The sequence below is a fragment of the Pleurodeles waltl genome, chromosome 7 (genome assembly GCF_031143425.1).
Source record: "Pleurodeles waltl isolate 20211129_DDA chromosome 7, aPleWal1.hap1.20221129, whole genome shotgun sequence".
Lineage (NCBI taxonomy): Eukaryota > Metazoa > Chordata > Amphibia > Caudata > Salamandridae > Pleurodeles > Pleurodeles waltl.
The window spans coordinates 1,059,944,814-1,059,968,403 of NC_090446.1; the positions used below are offsets into that span (position 1 = coordinate 1,059,944,814).

Consider the following 23,590-nt stretch of genomic DNA (forward strand, 5'->3'; position numbering starts at 1 on the left):
TTTCTAGCTTGTTTTATGACCTCCATGCATTCTTGTGTCAGGTCTAAGTGTCCGAATTCTAGGATTTCAGGAGCCAAATTGCCAGATTCAATGATGCTGGGTTTGGATGCCTGATCTGTTGTTTGTGTTGTGTTAACAGATCTGGTCTGTTGGGTAGTTTGACATGCGGTACTAGTGAAAGGTCTAGTAGAGTTGTATACCAAGGTTGTCTTGCCCATGTGGGTGCTATCAGTATGAGTTTGAGTTGGTTTTGACTCAACTTGTTTACTAGATATGGAAGGAGAGGGAGAGGGGGAAAAGCGTATGCAAATATCCCTGACCAACTCATCCATAGAGCATTGCCTTGTGATTCGCGGTGTGGGTACCTGGATGCGAAGTTTTGGCATTTTGCGTTTTCTTTTGTTGCGAACAAATCTATCTGGGGTGTTCCCCAAATTTGAAAGTACTTGTTCAGAACTTGGGGGTGAATTTCCCATTCGTGGACTTGTTGGTGGTCTCGCGAAAGGTTGTCTGCTAGTTGGTTTTGGATCCCTGGAATAAATTGTGCTATTAGGCGAATGTTGTTGTGAATCGCCCACTGCCATATTTTTTGTGTTAGGAGGCACAATTGTGTTGAGTGTGTTCCTCCTTGTTTGTTTAAATAATACATTGTTGTCATGTTGTCTGTTTTGACAAGAATGTATTTGTGTGTTATTATGGGTTGAAAGGCTTTTAACGCTAGAAATACTGCTAACAGTTCTAGGTAATTGATATGAAATTTTGTTTGGTGTACATCCCATTGTCCTTGAATGCTGTGGTGATTGAGGTGTGCTCCCCACCCTGTCATGGAAGCATCTGTTGTTATAACGTATTGAGGCACTGGGTCCTGAAATGTCCGCCCTTTGTTTAAATTGTTGCTGTTCCACCATAGAAGCGAGAGGTATGTTTGGCGGTCTACCAACACCAGATCTTGAAGTTGACCCTGTGCCTGTGACCATTGTGATGCTAGGCACTGTTGTAAGGGTCGCATGTGTAGTCTTGCGTTTGGGACAATGGCTATGCATGATGACATCATGCCTAGAAGTTTTAGCACAAATTTTGCTTGTATCTTTTGGTTTGGAAACATAGCACTTATTACCTTGTGGAATGCTTGCACTCTTTGTGGACTTGGAGTGGCAATTCCCTTTGATGTGTTGATGGTTGCTCCTAGATATTGTTGTGTCTGACACGGTTCGAGGTGTGATTTTGTATAGTTGATGGAGAAACCCAGTTTGTGAAGGGTTTGTATGACATATGTGGTGTCGTTTGCGCACTTTTTTTACTGTGTTGGTCTTGATTAGCCAATCGTCCATGTAAGGAAACACATGTATCTGTTGTCTCCTGATATGTGCTGCTACTACTGCTAGACATTTTGTGAACACTCTTGGTGCAGTTGTTATTCAGAATGGCAACACTTTGAATTGGTAATGTATTCCTTTGAATACGAACCTTAGGTACTTTCTGTGAGAAGGGTGTATCGGTATATGAAAGTACGCATCTTTTAGGTCTTATGTGGTCATGTAATCTTGCTGTTTGAGCAGTGGAATGATGTCTTGTAGTGTGACCATGTGAAAGTGGTCCGATATGATGTAGGTATTTAGTGTCCTGAGATCTAATATTGGTCTTAATGTTTTGTCTTTTTTTGGAATTAGAAAGTACAGGGAGTAAACTCCTGTGTTTTTTTGTTGTACTGGTACTAACTCTATTGCATCCTTTTGCAGTAGTGCTTGAACTTCTAGTCCTAAAAGTTCTAAATGTTGTGGTGACATTTTGCGTGTTTTTGGAGGGATGTTTGGTGGGAATTTGTGGAATTCTATGCAATAGCCATGTTGGATTATTGCTAATACCCAATTGTCTGTTGTAATCTGCTGCCAAGATTGGTAGAATTGGCTTAGTCTTCCCCCCACTGGTGTTGAGTGAAGGGGTTGTGTGACTTGAAAGTCACTGTTTAGGTGGAGGTGTTTTTGGAGTCTGGAATCTTCCCCTACTCCTTGGGAATTCACCCCCTCTATATCCCCTGAAACCTCCCTTTTGGAATGAACCCTGATATGGTGTGGTTCTTGTTTGTTGGCTGGTGGTGTCTGTGGGTTGGCCACGAAACCCCCCCTCTAAATGGAGTTTTTCTAAAAGAGCCTCTGCTCTGCGGGGAGTAGAGTGCGCCCATGGCTTTGGCCGTGTCTGTGTCCTTTTTAAGTTTTTCAATGGCTGTGTCCACTTCAGGGCCAAAAAGTTGTTTCTCGTTGAAGGGCATATTAAGGACAGCCTGCTGGATTTCAGGTTTGAAGCCTGAAGTGCGGAGCCAAGCGTGTCTCCTTATGGTGACAGCAGTGTTGACTGTTCTCGCTGCAGTATCAGCTGCGTCCAGTGAAGAGCGGATTTGATTGTTTGAGATCGTTTGTCCCTCTTCAACTATTTGCTGCGCCCTTTTTTGGTATTCCTGGGGAAGATGGTCTACGAGAAGTTGCATCTCATCCCAGTGTGCGCGGTCATATCTGGCCAGCAGCGCTTGAGAATTTGCGATGCGCCACTGGTTGGCTGCCTGTGATGCTACTCTTTTTCCTGCCGCATCAAATTTTCTGCTTGCTTTGTCCGGAGGTGGGGTGTCGCCAGATGTATGGGAATTTGCTCTCTTGCGAGCTGCCCCTACTACTACGGAGTCAGGTGGTAACTGCGAAGTAATAAACACTGGGTCTGTGGGTGGTGGTTTGTATTTCTTATCCACCCTTGGGGTGATGGCTCTTGATTTTACGGGCTCTTCAAAAATTTGTTTTGCGTGCCGTAACATCCCTGGTAGCATTGGGAGACATTGATATTGGCTATGTGTAGCCGAGAGGGTGTTAAATAAAAAATCATCCTCTATAGGATCGGAATGCAGTTGGACATTGTGGAATTCTGCAGCCCTAGCCACCAGTTGCGAGTATGAGGTATTGTCCTCTGGCGGGGACGGCTTTGTGGGGTATGAATCGGGATAATTGTCCGGCACTGGGGTATCATATAGGTCCCAAGCGTCTTGATCCTGATTATCTTGACTTATGGTAGTTTGTGCTGGTGAGTGCATTTGTGGCGGTGTTTGTGCCGGCGACGCCTGTTGTGGTGGAGAGGGCGGAGGCGTGACTTTTTTAACCACTTTGGCTTGTGGTTGTGCGCCATCCTTGAGAAGTCCGATCCTTCTTTTCCTCATTATTGGGGGAAGGGTTGATATCTTCCCTGTGTCTTGCTGGATGTACAGTCTCTTTTGTGTGTAGTCTGATTCTACACTTTGGAGCTCTTGTCCAAATCTGTGCATCTGGCCACTTATTCCTTGTTCCTCTGTGTAGGATGAAGGTGTGGAACTTTTCGGCGCCGAGAGAGAATCTTTTTTCGGCTTCGGCACCGACAGAATTTTCGTGGCTTTCGGCAGTGTGTCTCGGTGCCGATGTTTTTCGGTGCCGGCATCTTGTTTTTGCCTCTCGGAGCCGCTATCTCGGCTCCGAGGTTGCTCCATGGCGGTCCCTCGACCGGAGTCAGGTGTCTTCGCTATGGGCGTGCCCCTTTTCGGCGCCTTCGACGGGTCGCCGGTTTTATGGGTCGAGCCATGGCCTGTTGGCAGTGGCGTCCCCTGGGCTTTTGTCTTCTCGATGGTTTTAATTTTCGACGTCTTACTCACTGTTTGTTGCTGTTGTTCGACGTCGGAGTCTCCGGATTCTGATTCCGGAACCGAGAATGTTTCCTCTTCGTCGTCGAAACGTTGTTTTGTTGGCGTGGACGCCATTTGTAGCCGCCTGGCTCTTCGGTCCCGGAGTGTTTTTCTGGACCGGAAGGCTCAACAGGCCTCACAGGTATCCTCCTTGTGCTCGGGGGACAAGCACAAGTTACAGACCAAGTGCTGATCTGTATAAGGATACTTACTGTGACATTTTGGGCAGAAACGAAACTGGGTCCGTTCCATCGGCTTCGATGTCGCACGCGGTCGGGCCGACCAGGCCCCGATGGGGGAATCGAAGCTACCCCAAAGTCTTCCGATGATCGGTGTCGATGTACCTAACTATCCCGATACCGAACGGAACAATACCGACGCTTTCTTCCGAGATTCTGATTAACTTTCCGAACCGAAACACGGAGCGAAAAGGAATACGTCCGAACCCGACAGCGGAAAAAAACAATCTAAGATGGAGTCGACGCCCATGCGCAATGGAGCCGAAGAGGGAGGAGTCCTTCGGTCCCGTGACCAAAAAAAGACTTCTTCGAAGAAAAACAACTTGTAATAGTCCGAGCCCAACACCAGGCAGCGGAACGTGCGAAACATGTGTATCTGCAGCAACATATGCCATCGAACATATTGTTCTCTATAGGACCCTCTAAAACCCACTCTTTCATATTGTGACTGTTGTCCCTGCTTTGACTGGGAGGTAGAACGTTCAGAGGATTATGGCTTAAAACCTCCTCTGAACTGGGGCCTGCGAAAGGAGCCTCTACACGGCATGGTATACAATGCTCCCATTGTCTTTGCAGTATCTGAGTCTTTTCTCAGTTTCTCTATGGTGGTATCCACCTCAGGCCCAAATAAATGTTTTATCGAAAGGCATGTTAAGTACTGCGTGCCTTCGTATTGAAGAGGCCGTATTTACAGTTCTTGCAGCTGTATCAGCAGCATCGAGTGCATACCTTTTCTGATTATTACTTATAGCCTGTCCTTCCTCTACAACCTGTTGTGCTCTCTTTTGATGCTTTTTTTGGGGGGTGCTGTATGAATTCCTTCATCTCATCCCAGTGGGCTCTATCGTATCTGGTAAGGAGTGCTTGCAAATTTGCAATCCGCCATTGATAGCCGCTTGTGGGCCACTCTCTTGCCAGCAGCATAAAACTTCCTACTCTCCTTATCAGGTGGAGGAGCATCTCCTGATGATTGTCTGTTAGCTCTTTTCCTAGCCACACTTACCACCACTGAATCTGGAGGAACTTTGTGTGGGATGTAGTCTGGGTCTGTAGGAGCAGGTTTGTATTTTTTGCCAATTCATGGAGTAATTACTCTAGCTTTGACCGGCTCACTAAAGATTTGGTCTGCATGTTTGATCATTCCAGGTAACATGGGAAGGCACTGGTATCTAGAGTGAGTGGAAGACAGTATTGAACAAGAAATCTTCCTCTAGGGGCTCAGTATGCATAAGCACCCCATAATAGGCAGCTGCCCTAGAAACAACCTGCGTGTATGCAGTAGTGTCCTCTGGTGGAGAAAGCTTTGAGGAGTACAAGTCAAGATCATTATCTGGAATAGGATCGGGGTCATATAGAACTCAGGGATCCACTATATCTCCATGAGAGTATTGCGGGTGTGTTGGAGAAGGCAATGGTGGTGGGCTATTATGTGGAGGTGAAATAGAAAGCTGTGGAGAATGAGGAGGAGAAGCAGGGACAGGTACCGGCTTCTCTGTTTTTGGATTTTTGCTGGTGGATGAATAGAGTCTAATTACTCTTGAAAAGCCAGCTTTCTTTTAGTTTTTGAAGTAGGTGCTGTAATATTTTGCCAGTCTCCTTGTGTATATGGATTCTGGATTGTCTCTCATCCATAACCTCCAGTATAGGCTGAATCTCAGCATCCTCATCAGAATGTCTGTAAGAGTCTTGCATTGGCTTCGAGGTTTGCTTGAGTAAGCTCGACAGTCCTTGTTCCTCTGTATAAGAGGCTTTCTTCGGTTCCGAAGTGTGGATCTTTTTCGGTCCCAAAAACGAAGTCGGCTGTTTCAGCTCCGAAGCAGGGCATTGAAGCTTCGACTCCGCAGAGTGAGAACGCTTACTGGAGTCTGAGGCAGAACTTTTAACTGGCTTACTTGACTCCGAAGTGGACGGAGGAGTGGCCTTTTTCGGCACCGAACCCAAAGGTCGGTCGCCTACAGTCTTTTTTCAGGCCAAACCATGGCCTTCCGGCAGTGGTGTACCCAAGGCCTTCGGTACTTTTTTGTATGTGGGCGTAGGGGCAGACGTACTCACGTGCTGGCCAGCAGCGATATCTTCTTCCGATTCTTGCTCGGAGTCGGTATCTCAGATGGAGACTGCTGTCTGTGCCTGTTCTTCCATGATATTGAGATGCTCTGTACTCTTAGATGCCATCTCTAACCTTCAGGCTCTCCGATCCCTCAAGGTCTTCTTGGATTGAAACAATCGACAGGTCTCACAATCCTCTTCTCGGTGTTCCGGAGAAAGACGCAAGTTACAAACCAGGTGTTGGTCTATATAGGGAAACTTCGCGTGGAACCGAGGGCAGAATCGAAATGGAGTCTGATCCATCAGGCTTCCACGCGGTAGGCCGGCAAAGGCCAGAGTTCGGCCCACGCGCCCAAAAGGGAGAAATCTATATTCCAATGGTACTATCAGTTCGAGGCTAGACGGAACACGATCTAAACAATACAGACAATCAAATTAGTTTTCTAAAGGTTTCCGATTAGAAATCTCGGAGCGAGAGGAAACTAGTTCGAACCAGACAGCGGAGAGAAAAGAATCTAACAATGGAGTCGATGCCCATGCGCACTGCAACCGAGGAGGAGGAGTCACTCGATCCCGTGACTCCCAAAAGACTTCTTCGAAGAAAAACAACTTGTAACACTCCGAGCCCAACACTAGATGTCGGAAGAGATCTGCATACATCATGTGTATCTGCAGTTACACATGCCATCAAACATACAGGAAGTGCAGAATTATTAGGCAAATGAGTATTTTGACCACATCATCCTCTTTATGCATGTTGTCTTACTCCAAGCTGTATAGGCTCGAAAGCCTACTACCAATTAAGCATATTAGGTGATGTGCATCTCTGTAAAGAGAAGGGGTGTGGTCTAATGACATCAACACCCTATATCAGGTGTGCATAATTATTAGGCAACTTCCTTTCCTTTGGCAAAATGGGTCAAAAGAAGGACTTGACAGGCTCAGAAAAGTCAAAAATAGTGAGATATCTTGCAGAGGGATGCAGCACTCTTAAAATTGCAAAGCTTCTGAAGCGTGATCATCGAACAATCAAGCGTTTCATTCAAAATAGTCAACAGGGTCGCAAGAAGCGTGTGGAAAAACCAAGGCGCAAAATAACTGCCCATGAACTGAGAAAAGTCAAGCGTGCAGCTGCCACGATGCCACTTGCCACCAGTTTGCCCATATTTCAGAGCTGCAACATCACTGGAGTGCCCAAAAGCACAAGGTGTGCAATACTCAGAGACATGGCCAAGGTAAGAAAGGCTGAAAGACGACCACCACTGAACAAGACACACAAGCTGAAACGTCAAGACTGGGCCAAGAAATATCTCAAGACTGATTTTTCTAAGGTTTTATGGACTGATGAAATGAGAGTGAGTCTTGACGGGCCAGATGGATGGGCCCGTGGCTGGATTGGTAAAGGGCAGAGAGCTCCAGTCCGACTCAGACGCCAGCAAGGTGGAGGTGGAGTACTGGTTTGGGCTGGTATCATCAAAGATGAGCTTGTGGGGCCTTTTCGGGTTGAGGATGGAGTCAAGCTCAACTCCCAGTCCTACTGCCAGTTCCTGGAAGACACCTTCTTCAAGCAGTGGTACAGGAAGAAGTCTGCATCCTTCAAGAAAAACATGATTTTCATGCAGGACAATGCTCCATCACACGCGTCCAAGTACTCCACAGCGTGGCTGGCAAGAAAGGGTATAAAAGAAGGAAATCTAATGACATGGCCTCCTTGTTCACCTGATCTGAACCCCATTGAGAACCTGTGGTCCATCATCAAATGTGAGATTTACAAGGAGGGAAAACAGTACAGCTCTCTGAACAGTGTCTGGGAGGCTGTGGTTGCTGCTGCACGCAATGTTGATGGTGAACAGATCAAAACACTGACAGAATCCATGGATGGCAGGCTTTTGAGTGTCCTTGCAAAGAAAGGTGGCTATATTGGTCACTGATTTGTTTTTGTTTTGTTTTTGAATGTCAGAAATGTATATTTGTGAATGTTGAGATGTTATATTGGTTTCACTGGTAATAATAAATAATTGAAATGGGTATATATTTGTTTTTTGTTAAGTTGCCTAATAATTATGCACAGTAATAGTCACCTGCACACACAGATATCCCCCTAACATAGCTAAAACTAAAAACAAACTAAAAACTACTTCCAAAAATATTCAGCTTTGATATTAATGAGTTTTTTGGGTTCATTGAGAACATGGTTGTTGTTCAATAATAAAATTAATCCTCAAAAATACAACTTGCCTAATAATTCTGCACTCCCTGTATATATATAAATCTCATATACATATATATCATATACATGTGTCTATGTAATCATGCAGTCTATGTTGACAAACAGGCTAAAACTGCCCTATTTTTATAAAGTTTTTCTTTAATAAACAAGTCAACCCGTGTTAAAACATTTCTGTAAAGCAGAAAAGAGAACCATAAAATGCATTAGCAATCTTCTATAGAGGGAAACACTGCAATGAAAAGACAAAGGCATTATTAGCCAATAGGCTGCATCCAAATTAACATAGCAGAAAAAAAAAACTGGCACGGTGCCTTTAAGGCCCTCATAACCAACAGTATCTTACCAAGCCTCAGAGGTAAGAGTGAGGTGACAGTTGGGTTACAGTTAGGTCAGTCCTTTTTTTTTTTTTTTTTTTTTTTTTAACAGTGATAAGAGATTAAACTACTGTACTTCGAGAATTTCGTCTGGGGAGGCGGGCAGATTGGTTGCTTATGACTCGGAGGATTCCTCTGGAAGAGAAGTAGGATTTACAGGTAAGTAACTTATCCTTCTCTTCTAAGGGATCCTCATCAATAGTCATAAGCACTGACTAGATTAGAAAGCCCATCCCACACCCCTACAGACGAAGAAATGTAAGCACAAGCAGTTTACTTGTTCTATTTAAATAGATTTCTTAAAGAAGCCTGACCCACTTGAGCGTCTGTCTTAGCAGCTGAAGCTAGACAGTGATGCCTTGTAAAAGCATGTATCGGTCTCCATGTTGCAGCTCTGCTGATTTCTGAGATTGGAACATTCTTCAGAAGGCCGTTGTTGCTGCCCTGCCCCTTCCTTGTCGAATGGGCTTTGGGTCTTGCAGTCAATTGTTTGTTAGCCAACTGGTAAGTTGGGGGCCATAGTTTACAACTGATCAGACAGCTATCTTTAGTCTTATCAAGATTACATTCCTTAGATCTAAAAAGAGTGCTAAAATGTTAAGTTCTTTCTGCTGGTGTAGATGGTTTAGGAAAGAATTTTGGAAGAGAGATGGTCTAGCTATTATGGGAATCAGACACTACTTTAGGTAGGAAACCAGGATGGGTCCTCATTACCACCCTATTAACATGAAAAACTGTCTAGGGCTCTTTAGAACAGAGAGCCTACATTTCGCTGACTCTTCGGGCTGACATAATGGCAACAAGTAAAGCTGTCTTCCATGTAAGAGTTTGCAAAGAAGCTTTGAGTATAGGCTCAGGGGGTGGGGGCGGGTGGGATGGGACCATGAGCTTAGACAAGACCACATTCAATTCCCACAGAGGGGAAGGTGTACAAAATGGTGGGAAAACTTTTAAGCCCTCTAGAAAACCTTTAACCACAGGCATTGTAAAAAAAAAAAAAAAAAAAAAAAAAAAAAGATATGATGCTTGAGAGGGTGATTTTCGATAGGCAGTAATGGCTGAAAGATGTACCTTAATCGATGAAAACAGCAAACCTGATTTTGCTACGTGAAGGAGGTAGGGTAGTATGACATCCTCCTGCCCTAAAATTGGCTTGGAGCCGTTCTGATTACACCACATGTAGAATCTTTTCCACTTGAATGAATAAGAACGCAATGTTGAAGGTCTTTTAGAGTCCTTTAGGTTGTTCATGCATTCCTGCGACAGACCTAGTTGACCATACTGCAGGAATTCAGGAGCCATGCTGACAAGCTCAGTGAGGGAAGGTTGGGATGAAATACCTTCCCCTCTAGCTTGTGGAGAAGATCTGGTCTGCACGGAAGCCTCCTGTGAGGTTTTTCTGATCGGTGGAGGAGATCCGTACACCACCACTGATGGGGACATTCTGGGGCTATTAGTATCATTCTGGTTTTGGCCGTGTAGAATTTGTTGATAACTGTGGGAATCAGGGGAATGGGTGGAAAAGCGTAGAGAAATGTCTCTGACCAGTCTATCAACAGGGCATTCACCTTTATCCCTGGTCGGTTAAACCTGGATGCAAAGCATTGGCATTTTTCTGTTTTTGTCGGCAAACAGTACTACTTGAGAATACCCCCATTCTTGAAAAATGGTTTTACGACGTTGTCATGAAGCATCCAGTTGGGTGCGTTTGTTAAGCTTCGGCTGAGTCTGCTTGTGTGTTCTGTACTCCTGGAAGGATGAATAGCTGTGATAGACAACCTCCTGGCTATTAGCCAATTCCAAATGGTCTGTGCCTCTCGAGAAAAGGGGTAAGATTGAGTGCCCCCCTGCTTGTTCAAATACTACATTGTGATCGTGTTGTTTGTTTGAACTAAGAGAGAGCTGTCCTTGATGGATGGATAAAAGGACTTGAGGAATAGATGAACTGCCCGCAACTCTAACAGGTTGATGTGGTATTACTGCTCTGTCTGACCACAGGCCCTGAGCTTGGATGGAGTCCATGAGAGCCCCCGAGCCTTGAAACAATGCATCCGTTACAAGAGTATAAGTAGGAATGCTCTGATGAAAAAGGGTTCCTAATAGCAGATGCTGTTGGTGAGTTGTTGTGAGTTTTTTTGCAGCTGGTGACATAATCAATTTGTCGTCCCACTTGTAGGGGAATTGACTCCATTGATCCTTCAGATTCTCTTGGGGAGGTCTCATGTGTAATGTGGCATTCGGAACAATGAAAACGCAAGAGGCCATGGAATCCAGATGTGAGGCTGTCTGGCTATTGGCTGCAGAGTGTGAAGGATGCTGTGACACTTCACCACTATTGATAATAGTCTCTTTGCAAGGTTTATATCCAATGTTGTGCCTAAGTAATGGAGCCTCTGGGTTGGAGCCTGTATAGACTTTTGTAGATTTACCTAAAGACAGATTTCTGAAGGTATTCAAGCGGATTGAGATGTTGTATCGTCTGAATTGAAGAGGATGAATTGAAGAGCTGCTTTTCAGTAGCCAATCGTCGAAGTACGGGTAAATTAAGATTTTTTTTCCTCCTCAGGTGTGCTGCCACTACCGCTGCGCACTTTGAGAACGTGCGAGGGGGTGACTTTAGACCAAAGGGCAGTAGCCTGTACTGTTAGTGGTGGGATGCAACTACAAAGCGTAGGAATTTCCGATGTTTCTCTGCGACTGGGATGTGAAAATTGGCATCCTGCAGATCTGTGGAGCACATCCAGTCCCCCGATGGAGTTGGGGGTAGATCTGATGGAGGGCAAGCATTCTGATTTTTTCTTCGCAAATGTGTTTGTTGAGATGTCTCAGGTCTAAAATGGGTCTTAAGTCTCTGTTTGGGCCTTTTTTCCACACCAGGAAATAGCAGGAGTACACTCCTTTACCCCTCTGAGAAGGCAGAACTTCTTGGATAGCTCTTTTTTGTAGTAGAGTGAGAACTAGAAGTTGTTGATGAGAGGTTTTTGTTGGTTGTACTGGAGGAGGGGAAGAATTGAAAAATAGAGAATACCCATTTTCAAGAATATTTAGAACCCATTTTTATTTGGTTATGGAGCGATACTCACATATACAACTGGTAATACTTCCCCCCCCATTGGAGTGGGTGACAGGTTTAGGGGAAGACATTCCCCATTGCTTTCCTGATGTTTTAGCTGCAGACTGATTTTGTTTCTCATTCCCTTGTTTGGTTACCGGACTGATCGAAGGGTCTTCCTTGCCTTTGTTGCTATCTTGGGGCCCAGTGAGGGGTTTGAAGCCTCTGCTTTCGTAAGGTCTATATCTTCTACGGTATCCTTTAAGCTTTTCTAGGCCTACAGCTTCAAGTGTGTCGAGTCTAGACTTCATTTTAGTCATCTCTTTGGCCATGTGGGACCCAAATAGTGTGTTGCCGGTGAATGGAAGATTTATAATGCGATGCTGGGCCTGTGGCTTGAGGCCTGTTAGATGGAGCCAAGATGATACCATGAGCATACCCATGTGCAGCTAGATCTGAGCCATCCGCAGCAGTGCTGATTACTTGATTGGCTACTAGGATTTCTCAGAAGATTTGTAGGATTTCTTGGAAATCCGGTCTGTCTTCTCTGGGTAGCTTCTCAACAAATCTGGATAGTGAATCCCAGAGAAATCTATCTTATCTTCCTAAAAGCGCAGATGCACTAGATACTTTCAAAGGCACTCGCTAGTTTGAACGCTGGCTGTAGTGTTTTACCCTTTTGAAGTTGGGGTTCGAGAAGAAATAAAATATGGGTAAGAGGTTTGGGCTTATTGTAACCAACATATGCCTTCTATTGCTTGACCAATGTGATAACTGTAACCCATTTTTGCTTGAGGACTTATGTTGTGTTTTGTTGCTTGTTGATTTGATGAGGTGGCCATTTTGCTGCTCCACACTTGAGTCCAATAAAAAGATTCACACAAAAAAAAGTTGTCCACAGACTATTCCCTATTGTTTAAGTGAAAGGGTGCCTGGGGTTTGCTGTGGTACTCTCCAGAATTGATGACTTCAATGGACTAGAGGGTAAACACGTTCCAAAGAGTGCAATCTCAGTGGCCTGAAGCATACACTACATCTCCCCCACACCAATAATACTTTACTAGCTTTAATGAAACAATGAGTTGCATTGAAGGCATTCTGCCTTGTATAGATGCCTTCATGAACAGCTACCCCTCCAACTTAAAGGCATGTTAGTGCTATACTAACAAACCGAATACCCATGAATAACCACACAAAACTGACTTTTCATTCACCCTCCCAGTACAAACAGTCAGTTATTTTGCCTAAGAAATACCCTTTACCTTTTGACAATCAACAATTCACTAAACTACAAGAGAAAAATATTCAGAAACATTTTTGGCCTGTCACAAAACTCCTCTCCTGCTACGCTTTGCTACCACCAGACAACTGTTTTAATTCCAACTTCTTGATTCCCACTATACCCTCACTTTCTCTAGACACATCACTTCAAAACCTGGCAAGTGATTTGAAGTGATCTGTGGGCTGCACAAGCCCTATACTAAAATAAAATACATTTTAGATCACACACTGTATTCAGCAGCATGCTTAAATACACATTCAACTTTGAATTGGTATACATTAAACACAACTTACTGGAGAAGGTGCTTTGAAATTAATTTCTTCAAAGATGCCATCAAAGAGCAAACTAAATGTGGCATCTACAAAACAAAAACGATTCAAAGGCATGTCAAATATTTGGCATGAGCAAGACTCCTTTACCACAATTTTTTTTTTTTTTTTTTTTTTAAACAACTGTTTAACTCTGTACCCCCTCATTAGTTCTGGAAAAACAACACTATTACAGAAAGTAACATTTTTCTATAGAGTACCCAAGACTGAGCACAAACAAAAGTAATCTCCCAAATACTCAATGTCTATGTAGCAACTTTGTTTTGGAGGGGGGTGTGAGGGGGGATGGGCTGGGGGGAAATTAGTGGTCTTTATATCAATACCAGCCTCATTTAGGTACCACTTAGTAATATTGTAAGCTCTGACATTTTTGTTCATGGGATAACAAAGGTCTTAACATAGAAACATGCCTGAAATTAAGAAGTTGACACAAATGTTACTAAAATATATAAGCGACAGGCTTGCAGTTTCCCACGTACAAGAACACACAAAACAAGATGATAGGGAAAAAAAAAAAAAATAATCAAGTGACAATTACTAGTTAAATGACCAATACATATATTCGAATATTGCATTTAAAAGTTGAACATACTGAAAAGTCAAAAGCCAAAGAGATATTTTTAAATCTGTTGAAAAAGACAGTGTTACTTACCCAGGAAGCTTCTATTTGTGACATGTAGTGCTGTAGATTCACATGGTTAGCATATGTCCACCGTCTAGTTTCGGGCTCAGAAGTGTGCAAGTTGTTTTTCTTCAAATAAGTGTTTTGAGGATGGACTCAAAGGATGATGTATCCTAGTGAGATGACCATGCAAAATAATGTCATGTGTACACTTATAAACTGCAATTAACACAGGTATCCAAGGGAGCAGGGTGGGTGCATGCGAATCTATAGCACTAAATGCCACTAACAGATGCTTACTGGGTAAGTAACATTTCCTGTTTGAGGCATGCGTGGCTGCAGCTATACATGCTTAGCATAGATTGTAAAGTAGTTTTCATCCAGATGTGGTGGTTAACCTGTGTGTGGGTTGCCGTTGCTTGAAATAAAGTTTATAGAACAGCTTGACCCACATTGGCTTGTTGATGGACACAGTAATGTTTTGTAAATGTGTGTGGTATGAAGCTGCCTTACAAGCTATGGGTATAGTCCCTAAAATGCAATGGAAGCTCCCTTTTTGCTAGTAGAGAGAGCTTTTGGAGGAACAGGTAGAGTTTGTTTGGCGTTATCATAACAAATCTGGCTACATTTTACAATCCACATGAAATTGATTTAGAAATGGCTCTTCCTTTATGTTTTCCTAAATGACTGGGTTCTGTCACAATAATATACAAGTGCTCTTTTTACATCCAGTGTGTGTAAAACTCTTTCCCCAAATGAGTCAGGTTGTGGAAAGAATACTTGTAACTCAATAGATTGATTTAAATGGAACCGAGACCACTTTTGGGAGGAATTTAGAGTTCATATGTAATATCACTGTGTCCTTATGGAGTTAGAAGATTCGTTCGTCTAGAGTAAATTCCTGAAACTCACCGACACGTGTGAGTGAAATGATTGCAATGCAGAATTTAACTTCCCAGGATATAAACTGTAGAGTGTGTGAGTGCAGAGGCTCAAACGGGGAACCCATTAACCTAGTTAACACAATGTTGAGATTCCAAGCAGTGGTTGGAGGTTACCTTGGGGGTATAACTCCTTTGAGGCCCTCTAAAAAGCTTTGTTTACAGGGATTCTAAATATAGGTGTGTTCTCTATTTTGCAGCTATGCAGCGACTACAGCTAGGTGTAGCCTTATGGAAGTGAAAGCTAACCCAGATTTATGTGGAGTAGGTAGCGTTTGATGTTAAGGGGTCAATATGTTGTGAATGGCAATAGTGAACAAAACATTTCCACTTTGCCACGTAACAGGCTCAAGTAGTTGCTTCTTTAAGAATATCCATATACTTTAAGTATTCAAATGTTAAGACCTCAGGAGCCAGAATGTAAGATTGAGAGATCTTGGATTTAGATGCCCTCCTGCTCCCAGGTGTTGGGTTAGACTGTCCTGCCAGTTGGGAAGTACCTGATGTGGAGCTACTAAGAGTTCTAGTAGTGTGGTGAACCATGGTTGTCTCACCCATGTCGGAACTACTAGGATGAGGGTTAGATGCTTCTGAAGTGTGTGTATTACAAACTGAAGCAGTGAGAAAAGTGGAAAAGAGTAGGCAAATGGACAAGTTACTTACCTTTGGTAATGCCTTATCTGGAAGAGACATTCTACTTGCAGATTCCTTACCTTAGAATTTTCCAAAAGCATCAGTCTGGACCCGGAGATTTTTCTCAAGCAGTACCCCTGCACGCCATTAGGCAACATCGATAAACTCCAAGTCTGTCGTTGGCACCGTCTGCGCCAGATAGGTCATCCCAGGTCCTATACAGGCACCACCCCAGCATTCTGTTAGTTTCTTTTCATGACTTTCCACGGCAGAAGTGCTGAGCCATGAACACCGACCATTGGAGCATCAAAACTAGGGCCCTAAAACGGAGGTTCCTAACCCTAGAAACCAGTTCGAAGAGCAGATATTGTCTATACCAGATAAGGCGTTCCCAAAGTTAAGTGACTTGTCCAGCTGACAGACATCTAGTCACAGATTCCTTACCTTAGAATAGATACCCAAGCAATACCATCCACGGAGGTAGGTCTGGGAACCAAGATCACACCACAAAGTCCTGCAAGAATGAATGGGCAAAGTGCCTGTCCCTTTCCCTGACTATCCAGGCAGTAGTGTTTGGTAAGCATGTACAGAGATGCCCACGTTGCCGCCTGACAGATATCCAGGACCGGAACTCCGCATACTAATGCAGTGGTTGCAGTTCTGGTAGAAGAGCACGCAAACCCTCAGGTGGTTGGTTTGTAGCCAATGATCACCACATTTTAATGCAGAGTACGACCTATCTGGAGATGGCTTTCTTCTGCACTGCTCGACCTTTCTTCACACCCACATAACCAACAAAAAGTTGATCATCCACCCGGAACTCTTTTGTATGATCAATGTAGAATGGCAACACTATTTTTGGGTCCTGGCAGTGCAGTCTTTCCTCTTGCTTATAAGGATGCGGGGTGCGTAATAAGTAAGCCTTGCCTGTGCACCATGCCACAAATGCCTTCCAATGACAGACGTATACCGTTTTGGTAGAGGGACGCCTGACTGCCAAAATAACATTACAGACTTCGGGCGGAAAGTCAAGAGCTGTACACTGCTGCCGCTCAATCTCCATGCACAAAGGCAGAGACTGGACATGTTCGAGTGGAGAACCCTACTCTGTTGCTGTGACAGATGATCCTCCCGAAGGCTAAGTGTGATAGGAGGATTGATAGCCATGCTTAATAGCTCGGGATACCAGACTCTTCTTGCCCAGTCCAGAGCCACAAAGACTACTTGGGCCTGGTCGTTCTTGCTCTTCTTGAAAACTCTGGGCAGAGTGTGATATGGGCAGAAAGGTGTACAGGAGGCCTGATCTCCATCAAGATGAAAAGCATTGCAGAGCAAGTACAGTCTTGGGAACTCCAACGTGCAAAACTGCTGACATTGAACCAAGGCTCTTCCTGCTGTTGAAAGACCTTGCGCCACCTACAGATTGAGACATTATTTGTGATCGACTAGGCATTGCCCGCTGAGTACGTCTGCTCCGACGTTCAGAGAACCCGCCAGATGTTGAAACACCAGGGAAATACCCTGTTGTTCCAGCCATGTCCAGAGGCGCAGAGCCTATTGACAAAGGGTCAAGGAACCCACCCCATTCTGCTTATTGCAGTACCACAACGTGGTGGCTCTGTCTGTGAACACCCGCACTAACTTCCCTTTCAGAGAGGGAAGAAATGCTTTCAAGGCTAGTCTGATTGTCCGAAGCTCCAACAGGTTGATGTGGAGTCTGGTCTCAGCCTCTCCCAAGTGGCGGTCCCATCCCAAACGTGACGCATCTGTCCCTACTGTCAGATCTGGTGGGGGACGGGAGAGGGATCTGCCTCCGACCCAGTCACAGTTTGTCAGCCCCCACTGCAGATCTCAAGCAACCCCCCTCCCCCCCCCCCCTCCACTTCAGATCTGCACCATGTTAGAGAGATTCCCCTGATGCTGCGCCCACTGGAACTTCAGATCCCACTGCAGAGCCTGCACATGCCATCTGGCATGTGTCAACAGCAGGATGCAGGAGGCCATGAGGCCCAGCAGCCTCAGTCATTCTCACAGAATCATTGCCTAAATATCATGGACTCGCCGCTGGTGAGGATAAGTCCAAAACTGCACTGGATCTAGAACAGCTCTGAAGAAAGGGAGTCTGAGAGGGAGTCAGGTGTGACTTCCGCATGTTTATAGTGAAGGTCAGTCGTCTGGAGGTGGGAGATGACAGCCTGGGGCGATCCTGCCTTCAACAGCCAGTCTTCTTGATCGGGGGGGGGGGGGGGGGGGGTGGGGGGGTGAAGAGACTGAAACCCCTGATCTGTGCAGGTGAGCCGTGACCATCACTTGGGGAACACCTGAGGGGCACTGTTAAGGCTAAAGGACAACAGTGAACTGAAAGAGCTCACGGCCTACCATGAACAACAAGTAACGTCTGTGGGCAGTCAGGATGGGAATGTGGAAGTAAGCGCCCTGCAAGTCCAACGCTACCATCCAGTCTATTTACTCAACGACAACAGAAAACCCTGCTAGAGCGCCTCACATTCCCATTAGTATAGAGTATAGTATTGGTGCTCAACACATTCTAAACATGCCTGTTGTCAAACATGTATTGAGGAACAAGAAACCTTGTGCCAACAAGTTATAGTTTAAGCTACGAATGGACTACCATCCAGTCTCCTGGGCCCACGGCAGACAGAACATGAGCCAGTGTGAGCATTTGACCTTCTTGAGGACGAGATATAGGGATTGAAGGTCCAGGATAAGGTTAAGGCCCTGGTCCTTTTTGGGCACCAGAAAGTAGCAGCAATAGCAACCACGACCTACTTCTGGCACAGGGACCCGCTCTATGGCTTCCTTGGCCAAGAGAGCTGTAACCTCCTTGTGGAGAAGTGGCAAGTGATCCTTCGTCATCCGGTCGTAGGATGGTGGCATGGATGGAGGGATAATCTCAAAGGGAAGGGAGTAGCCACTTTGGACTATTTTCAAAATCCAGCAGTGCAACGTGATAGACTGCCAGCGGAGAAGGTGATGGCGAATCCGGCCTTGGACTGGTCCCTAGTGGGGAATTGTCTGACTAGGAATGTTTGGAGGCAGCTGGAGGTGGGGAGGTAGGAAGGGGTACCCTCGGGGGTTAGGCAGAAGACTAGCTAGACTGCTGGCTCCCAGAACCACTAGGCAGCATGTGCTGCGGCAGGGGAAGCCACAGTGCTTAGGAAGCATACAACTGTATGGCTGAAACTGTGGAATAAGTGTTTGGAAGGACTGAATCCTTGCTGCATTTGGGTAGGCTATCCCTCCATAACAGTTGAGGATGGCTGCAAGGTAAGGTTGTGCTTGAAGAAGTTGTAGGCGGGACTTGAGTGCATTGACTGAAACCTAGTCGGTGAAGGAAGTTTTTGGTAGACTGAGTGTGCTGAAAACGCTCTGATCATTTGTGCTTTTAATGAGCAGTTGTTCAAGTAGTAGAAAATTTGTGTTTTGCCTGCGAAAGGAGCTGCTATTACTGCTAGACACTTGGTAAACTCCCTTGGGACAGCAGTAACCCCGAATGGAACTACTTTAAACTGAAAGTGTTTCCCATTTAGGACAAATCTTAGGTAGTGTTGATGCGCTGGGTGAATTGGAAAGTGAAAGTAAGCATCCTTCAGGTCCAATGTGGCCATTAAGGCGCCTTGTTGTAGTAGTGGAACGATATCTAGCATAGTGACCAGGTAGAAGTGCTCTGAAAGAATCTACCTAGGGGTCTGAGGTTCAACAATGGCCTTAGAAACCCATCATTTTTGGGACTAAGGAAGTAAAGTTAACATACCCCTGTGCCTCGTTGATATAAAGGCAACAGAAAATACCTTGTTGTGCAGGTGTTTGTAGTACTCCCATAGCTTTGCCCATCCCATTATCCTTTTTAGTTTTTTCAAGTACAGTATCTACTTGAGGGCCAAAGAGGTGTTCCCTCAAAAGGAAGTGCAAGGATATTTTGCTCCACTGCAGGCTTGCAACCTAAAACTGTAAGCCAGGTAGGTCGTTGAATAAGTACGCTTTTATTAGTGCCTCTTGCGGCTGTATCAACTAGATGCATCTAGAGCACAGCTGATAGATGTGTTGGCAATTAATTTGCCTTCTGAGGGAATCTCAAATACTTGTTTTAGTACTCCTCTGCTGGGGAGATGTTTGAGCCGCCCCTCCTTTTCATCCTAGTATGCCCTGTCAGAACGTTACATTCTTGATTGGTTGGCTGACTGTGCAGCCACTGTGTTCCCTGCAGTGTCTATTTTTCTAGCCTCCTTATCGACAGGGGTGGGGACCGGGACCTCGCCAGATGTTTGCTCTCTTCAGAGTCGGGTGGTAGGGGGAGGTTTGTACTTCTTTTCCACCCTAGGTGTAATGGCTCTGCATTTGACGGGTCTTGAAACACTTGTTTTGCGTGTTTTAACACCCCTGGTAACAGCGGCAGACTCTGGTACTGGCTGTGTGTTGATGACAAAGTATTGAATAAAAAGTCATCCTCAATAGGTTCCGCATGCAGTGCTACATTGTGAAAAGTAGCTGCTCTGGACACCACCTGCATGTAAGCAGTACTGTCTTCTGGTGGTGACGGTCTTGCCGGGTAGCAATCTGGTCTATTGTCAGATACTGGTGCATCATATAGATCCCATGCATCTGGGTCATCCTGGCTCATCCCTGCGTGCGTTGGAGATTGCATCATTGGGGGTGTTGCAATTGGTGACAGTTTCGATGAGTGCCGTGGTGAAAAACGTGGTGGAGTTTTTTCTCTTTAGCCACTTTTGCTTTTGGCTGTTTATCTGCTTCTTGGAAAGCAAGTTTCCTTTTCATTTTAATAGGGGGAAGAGTTCTTATTTTCCCTGTGTCTTTCTGAATATGGAGCCTTCTTTGTGTATAGTCTGGCTCTCCCAGCTCTAATTCTTGTCCAAAGTTATGGCCTTGAAGTTGTGATGAAAGGCCTTGTTCTTCGGAATAGGAGCTCTGTTTCGGCTCCGATGCTGGGTGTTTCGGCACCAAAACTTTTTCTGCAGTCTTTTTCGGCTCCGAAGCCACCTTTTTCGGTTTCGGGGTGCCGATCCCTCGGTGCCGACTTTTGTCAGAGCCGGTATTTCGGTGTCGAGTTTGGTCGGAGCCAGTATCTCAACCGGAGTCGGATGTCTTCGACACGTGTGCGCCCTTTTTCGGTGCAGATGGTTGGTCACCATGCTTACGGGTTAAGCCATGGCCTGCCGGCGGTGGTGTCCCCTGGGCTTTCATTATTTTGGTGTGAGTTTTGGCCGGGGCAGTTTTACTCACAGTTTTCACTGGCTGCTCACTTTCGGCCTCGTCAGAGTCCGAATCCGGAATGGAGAAAGTCTCCTCTTCTTCGACGACGTGGTGTCCCGACAGCGTCGACGCCATTTGAAGACTTTGAGCTCTCCGGCCCCGTAGCGTCTTTTTCGACCGAAATGCCCGACAGGCCTCGCAGGTATCCTCTTTGTGTTTGGGGGACAAACACAAATTACAGACCAAATGCTGGTCTGTGTAAGGATATTTATTGTGGCATTCGGGGCAGAAGTGCAATGGGGTCCGTTCCATGAGCCTTGAAGACGCATGCAGTCGGGCCGACCAGGCCCCGCCAGGGAATGGAAGCCCCGAAGGGCTACCGGAGCTCTTCTTTTATTTGGTGTCGATCTGCTGTAACTAACCTGATACCGAATGCAAACAATACAGTCAAGTTTTCCGAGATTAAACTAACTTTCCGAACCGAAACACGGAGCGAAGTTGAACACGTCCGAACCCGATGGCGGAAAGAAAACAATCTAACATGGAGTCGACACCCATGCGCAATGGAGCAGAAAGTCTTTTCGAGTCACGAGACCGAGGGACTCATCCTTTTCGGCTCCATTGCGCATGGTCGTCGACTCCATCTTAGATTGTTTTCTTTCCGCCATCGGGTTCGGACATGTTCCTCTTCGCTCCGTATTTCGAATCGGGAAAGTTAGCTAGTTCGGAAAATTTGACGGTATTGTTCGCGCTCGGTACCGGTTTAGTGTTAGCTCATCGACACCGAAAACAAGAAGCACTCCGGCGGCCCTTCCGGGCTTCCACTCTTCGGCGGGGCCTCGTCGGCCCGACCGCGTCCATCTTCAAACCTCATGGACCGGACCCCCTTCCGCTTCTGCCCCAATTGCCACACAAAGTATCCTTATACAGACCAACACTTGGTCTGTAATATGTGTTTATCTCCAGAACACAGGGAGAATACTTGCGAGGCCTGTCGGGCATTTTGATCCAAGAAAACACTACGAGATCGAAGAGCTCGAAGACTCCAGATGGTGTTGACACCGGCCGAGCAGATCGACGTCGAGGAAGAGGAGAGATTCTCCATTCGAGATTCGGACTCTGACGAGTCCGAAAGTGAGCAGCCGAAGACGCAGCAACAAACTGCGAGTAAACCAGCCCTGGCAAAGACTAACTCAAAAATAATAAAGGCCAAGGGGATGCCTCTGCCAACAGGCCATGGCTTTACCCGAAAACACAGTGACCAAACATCGGCACCGAAGAAGGCCTCCTAGCAGCCGAAGACATCCGACTCCGGTCGAGATACTGGCTCCGAACCATCTCGGCACTGAGAGTTTGCACCCCAAAAGTCAAGAAGGTTCCCTCAGAGCCGAAAAAGACTGTACAAAAAGCTTTAGGGCCGAAACATGCAGCCTCGGAGCCGAAATAAGGCTCCTATACAGAAGAGCAAGGCCTTTCAAGTCAGTTGCAAGGACACAGGTTTGAACAAGAACTGGGCATGGTAGCCAGACCATACCCAGAGTAGGCTGCACATACAGAAGGACACGGGGAAAATCCAAACTCTTCCTCCAATAAAAATCAAGTGAAAGCTAGCATTCCAAGAGACGGAAATGCAGCCAAAAGCAAAAGTGGCAAAGGACAAAACACCACCAAGGTTCTCGCCACAGCAATCTCCATTGCATTCACCACACCTGTCCCCGGTAGCAACCCCACCAATGATGCAGTCGCCGACACACAAGGGGATGACACAAGATGACCCGGATGCATGGGACTTGTATGATGCACCGGTCTCAGACAATAGTCCCGATTGCTACCCGGCAAGGCCGTCACCACCTGAAGACAGCACTGCATATATGCAGGTGGTTTCAAGGGCAGCTACATTCCATAATGTAGCAATGCATGCAGAGCCCATAGAAGACGACTTTTTGTTTAACAACTTGTCTTCCACTCACAGCTCATACCAAAGTTTGCCAATGTTACCGGGCATGTTAAAACACGCCAAACAAGTGTTCCAGGACCCAGTAAAAGGCAAGGGTGGAGAAGAAATATAAGCCTCCCCCAACGGACCCTGTGTTTATAACACAGCAATTAACTCCTGATTTGGTGGTAGTGGGAGCGGCCCGAAAGAGACGACAAACTATTTCAAACAACCAAATAAGGTCGGCTATGGACTCGGCGGACACAGCGGCAAGGACAGTGAACACTGCAGTAACCATTCATAGGCACGCATGGTTACGGAGCTCGGGTTTTAAACCAGAAATCCAGCAGGCTGTGCTGAATATGCCGTTAAACCAAGAACAATTGTTTGGGCCGGAGGTGGATACGGCAATAGAAAAACAAAAAAAGGACACGGACAAAGCCATGGGCGCGCTCTACTCCCCACAGAGCAGAGGCAGTTTTAGAAAGCCACACTTTAGAGGGGGGTTTCCCCAACCACAGAGCCTTCCACCTCACAAGTCAGACCCACATATCAGGGCTAGTATCAAAGAGGGGGCTTTCGAGGAACATATAGGGGTGGACAATTCCCAAAGACAAGAGGGAAATTCCAGAGCCCAAAAACCCCGCAAAACAAACAGTGACTTCAGTGTCACAAACCCCCACCACTCAACACCAGTGAGGGGGAGACTTACCGCATATTACCACAACTGGGAAAACAGAACTACGGACACATGGGTCCTAGCCATTATCCAACATGGTTATTGCATAGAATTCCTAGAATTGCCACCAGATGTGCCTCCAAGAGCACACAATATGTCCAAACAGCACTTACACCTGTTACAACTAGAAGTCCAAGTATTGTTACAAAAACAAGCAATAGAACTAGTACCCAACCATCAAAAAGGAACAGGTGTCTACTCCCTGTATTTCCTAATTAAAAAGAAGGACAAAACGCTGAGA

General features: G+C 45.7%; 1 protein-coding gene across 2 annotated transcripts in view; it reads right to left on the reverse strand.

The window, feature by feature from the left end:
- The window catches only part of ATAD5 (ATPase family AAA domain containing 5), a 260,968-nt gene that overhangs the window by 80,909 nt on the left and 156,469 nt on the right, over positions 1-23,590 (reverse strand). For both annotated transcript variants that reach the window (XM_069199992.1, XM_069199991.1), the window contains one exon: positions 13,211-13,275. In XM_069199992.1, coding sequence (XP_069056093.1) covers positions 13,211-13,275 — 65 coding nt within the window. The remainder of the gene's footprint in view (positions 1-13,210; positions 13,276-23,590) is intronic.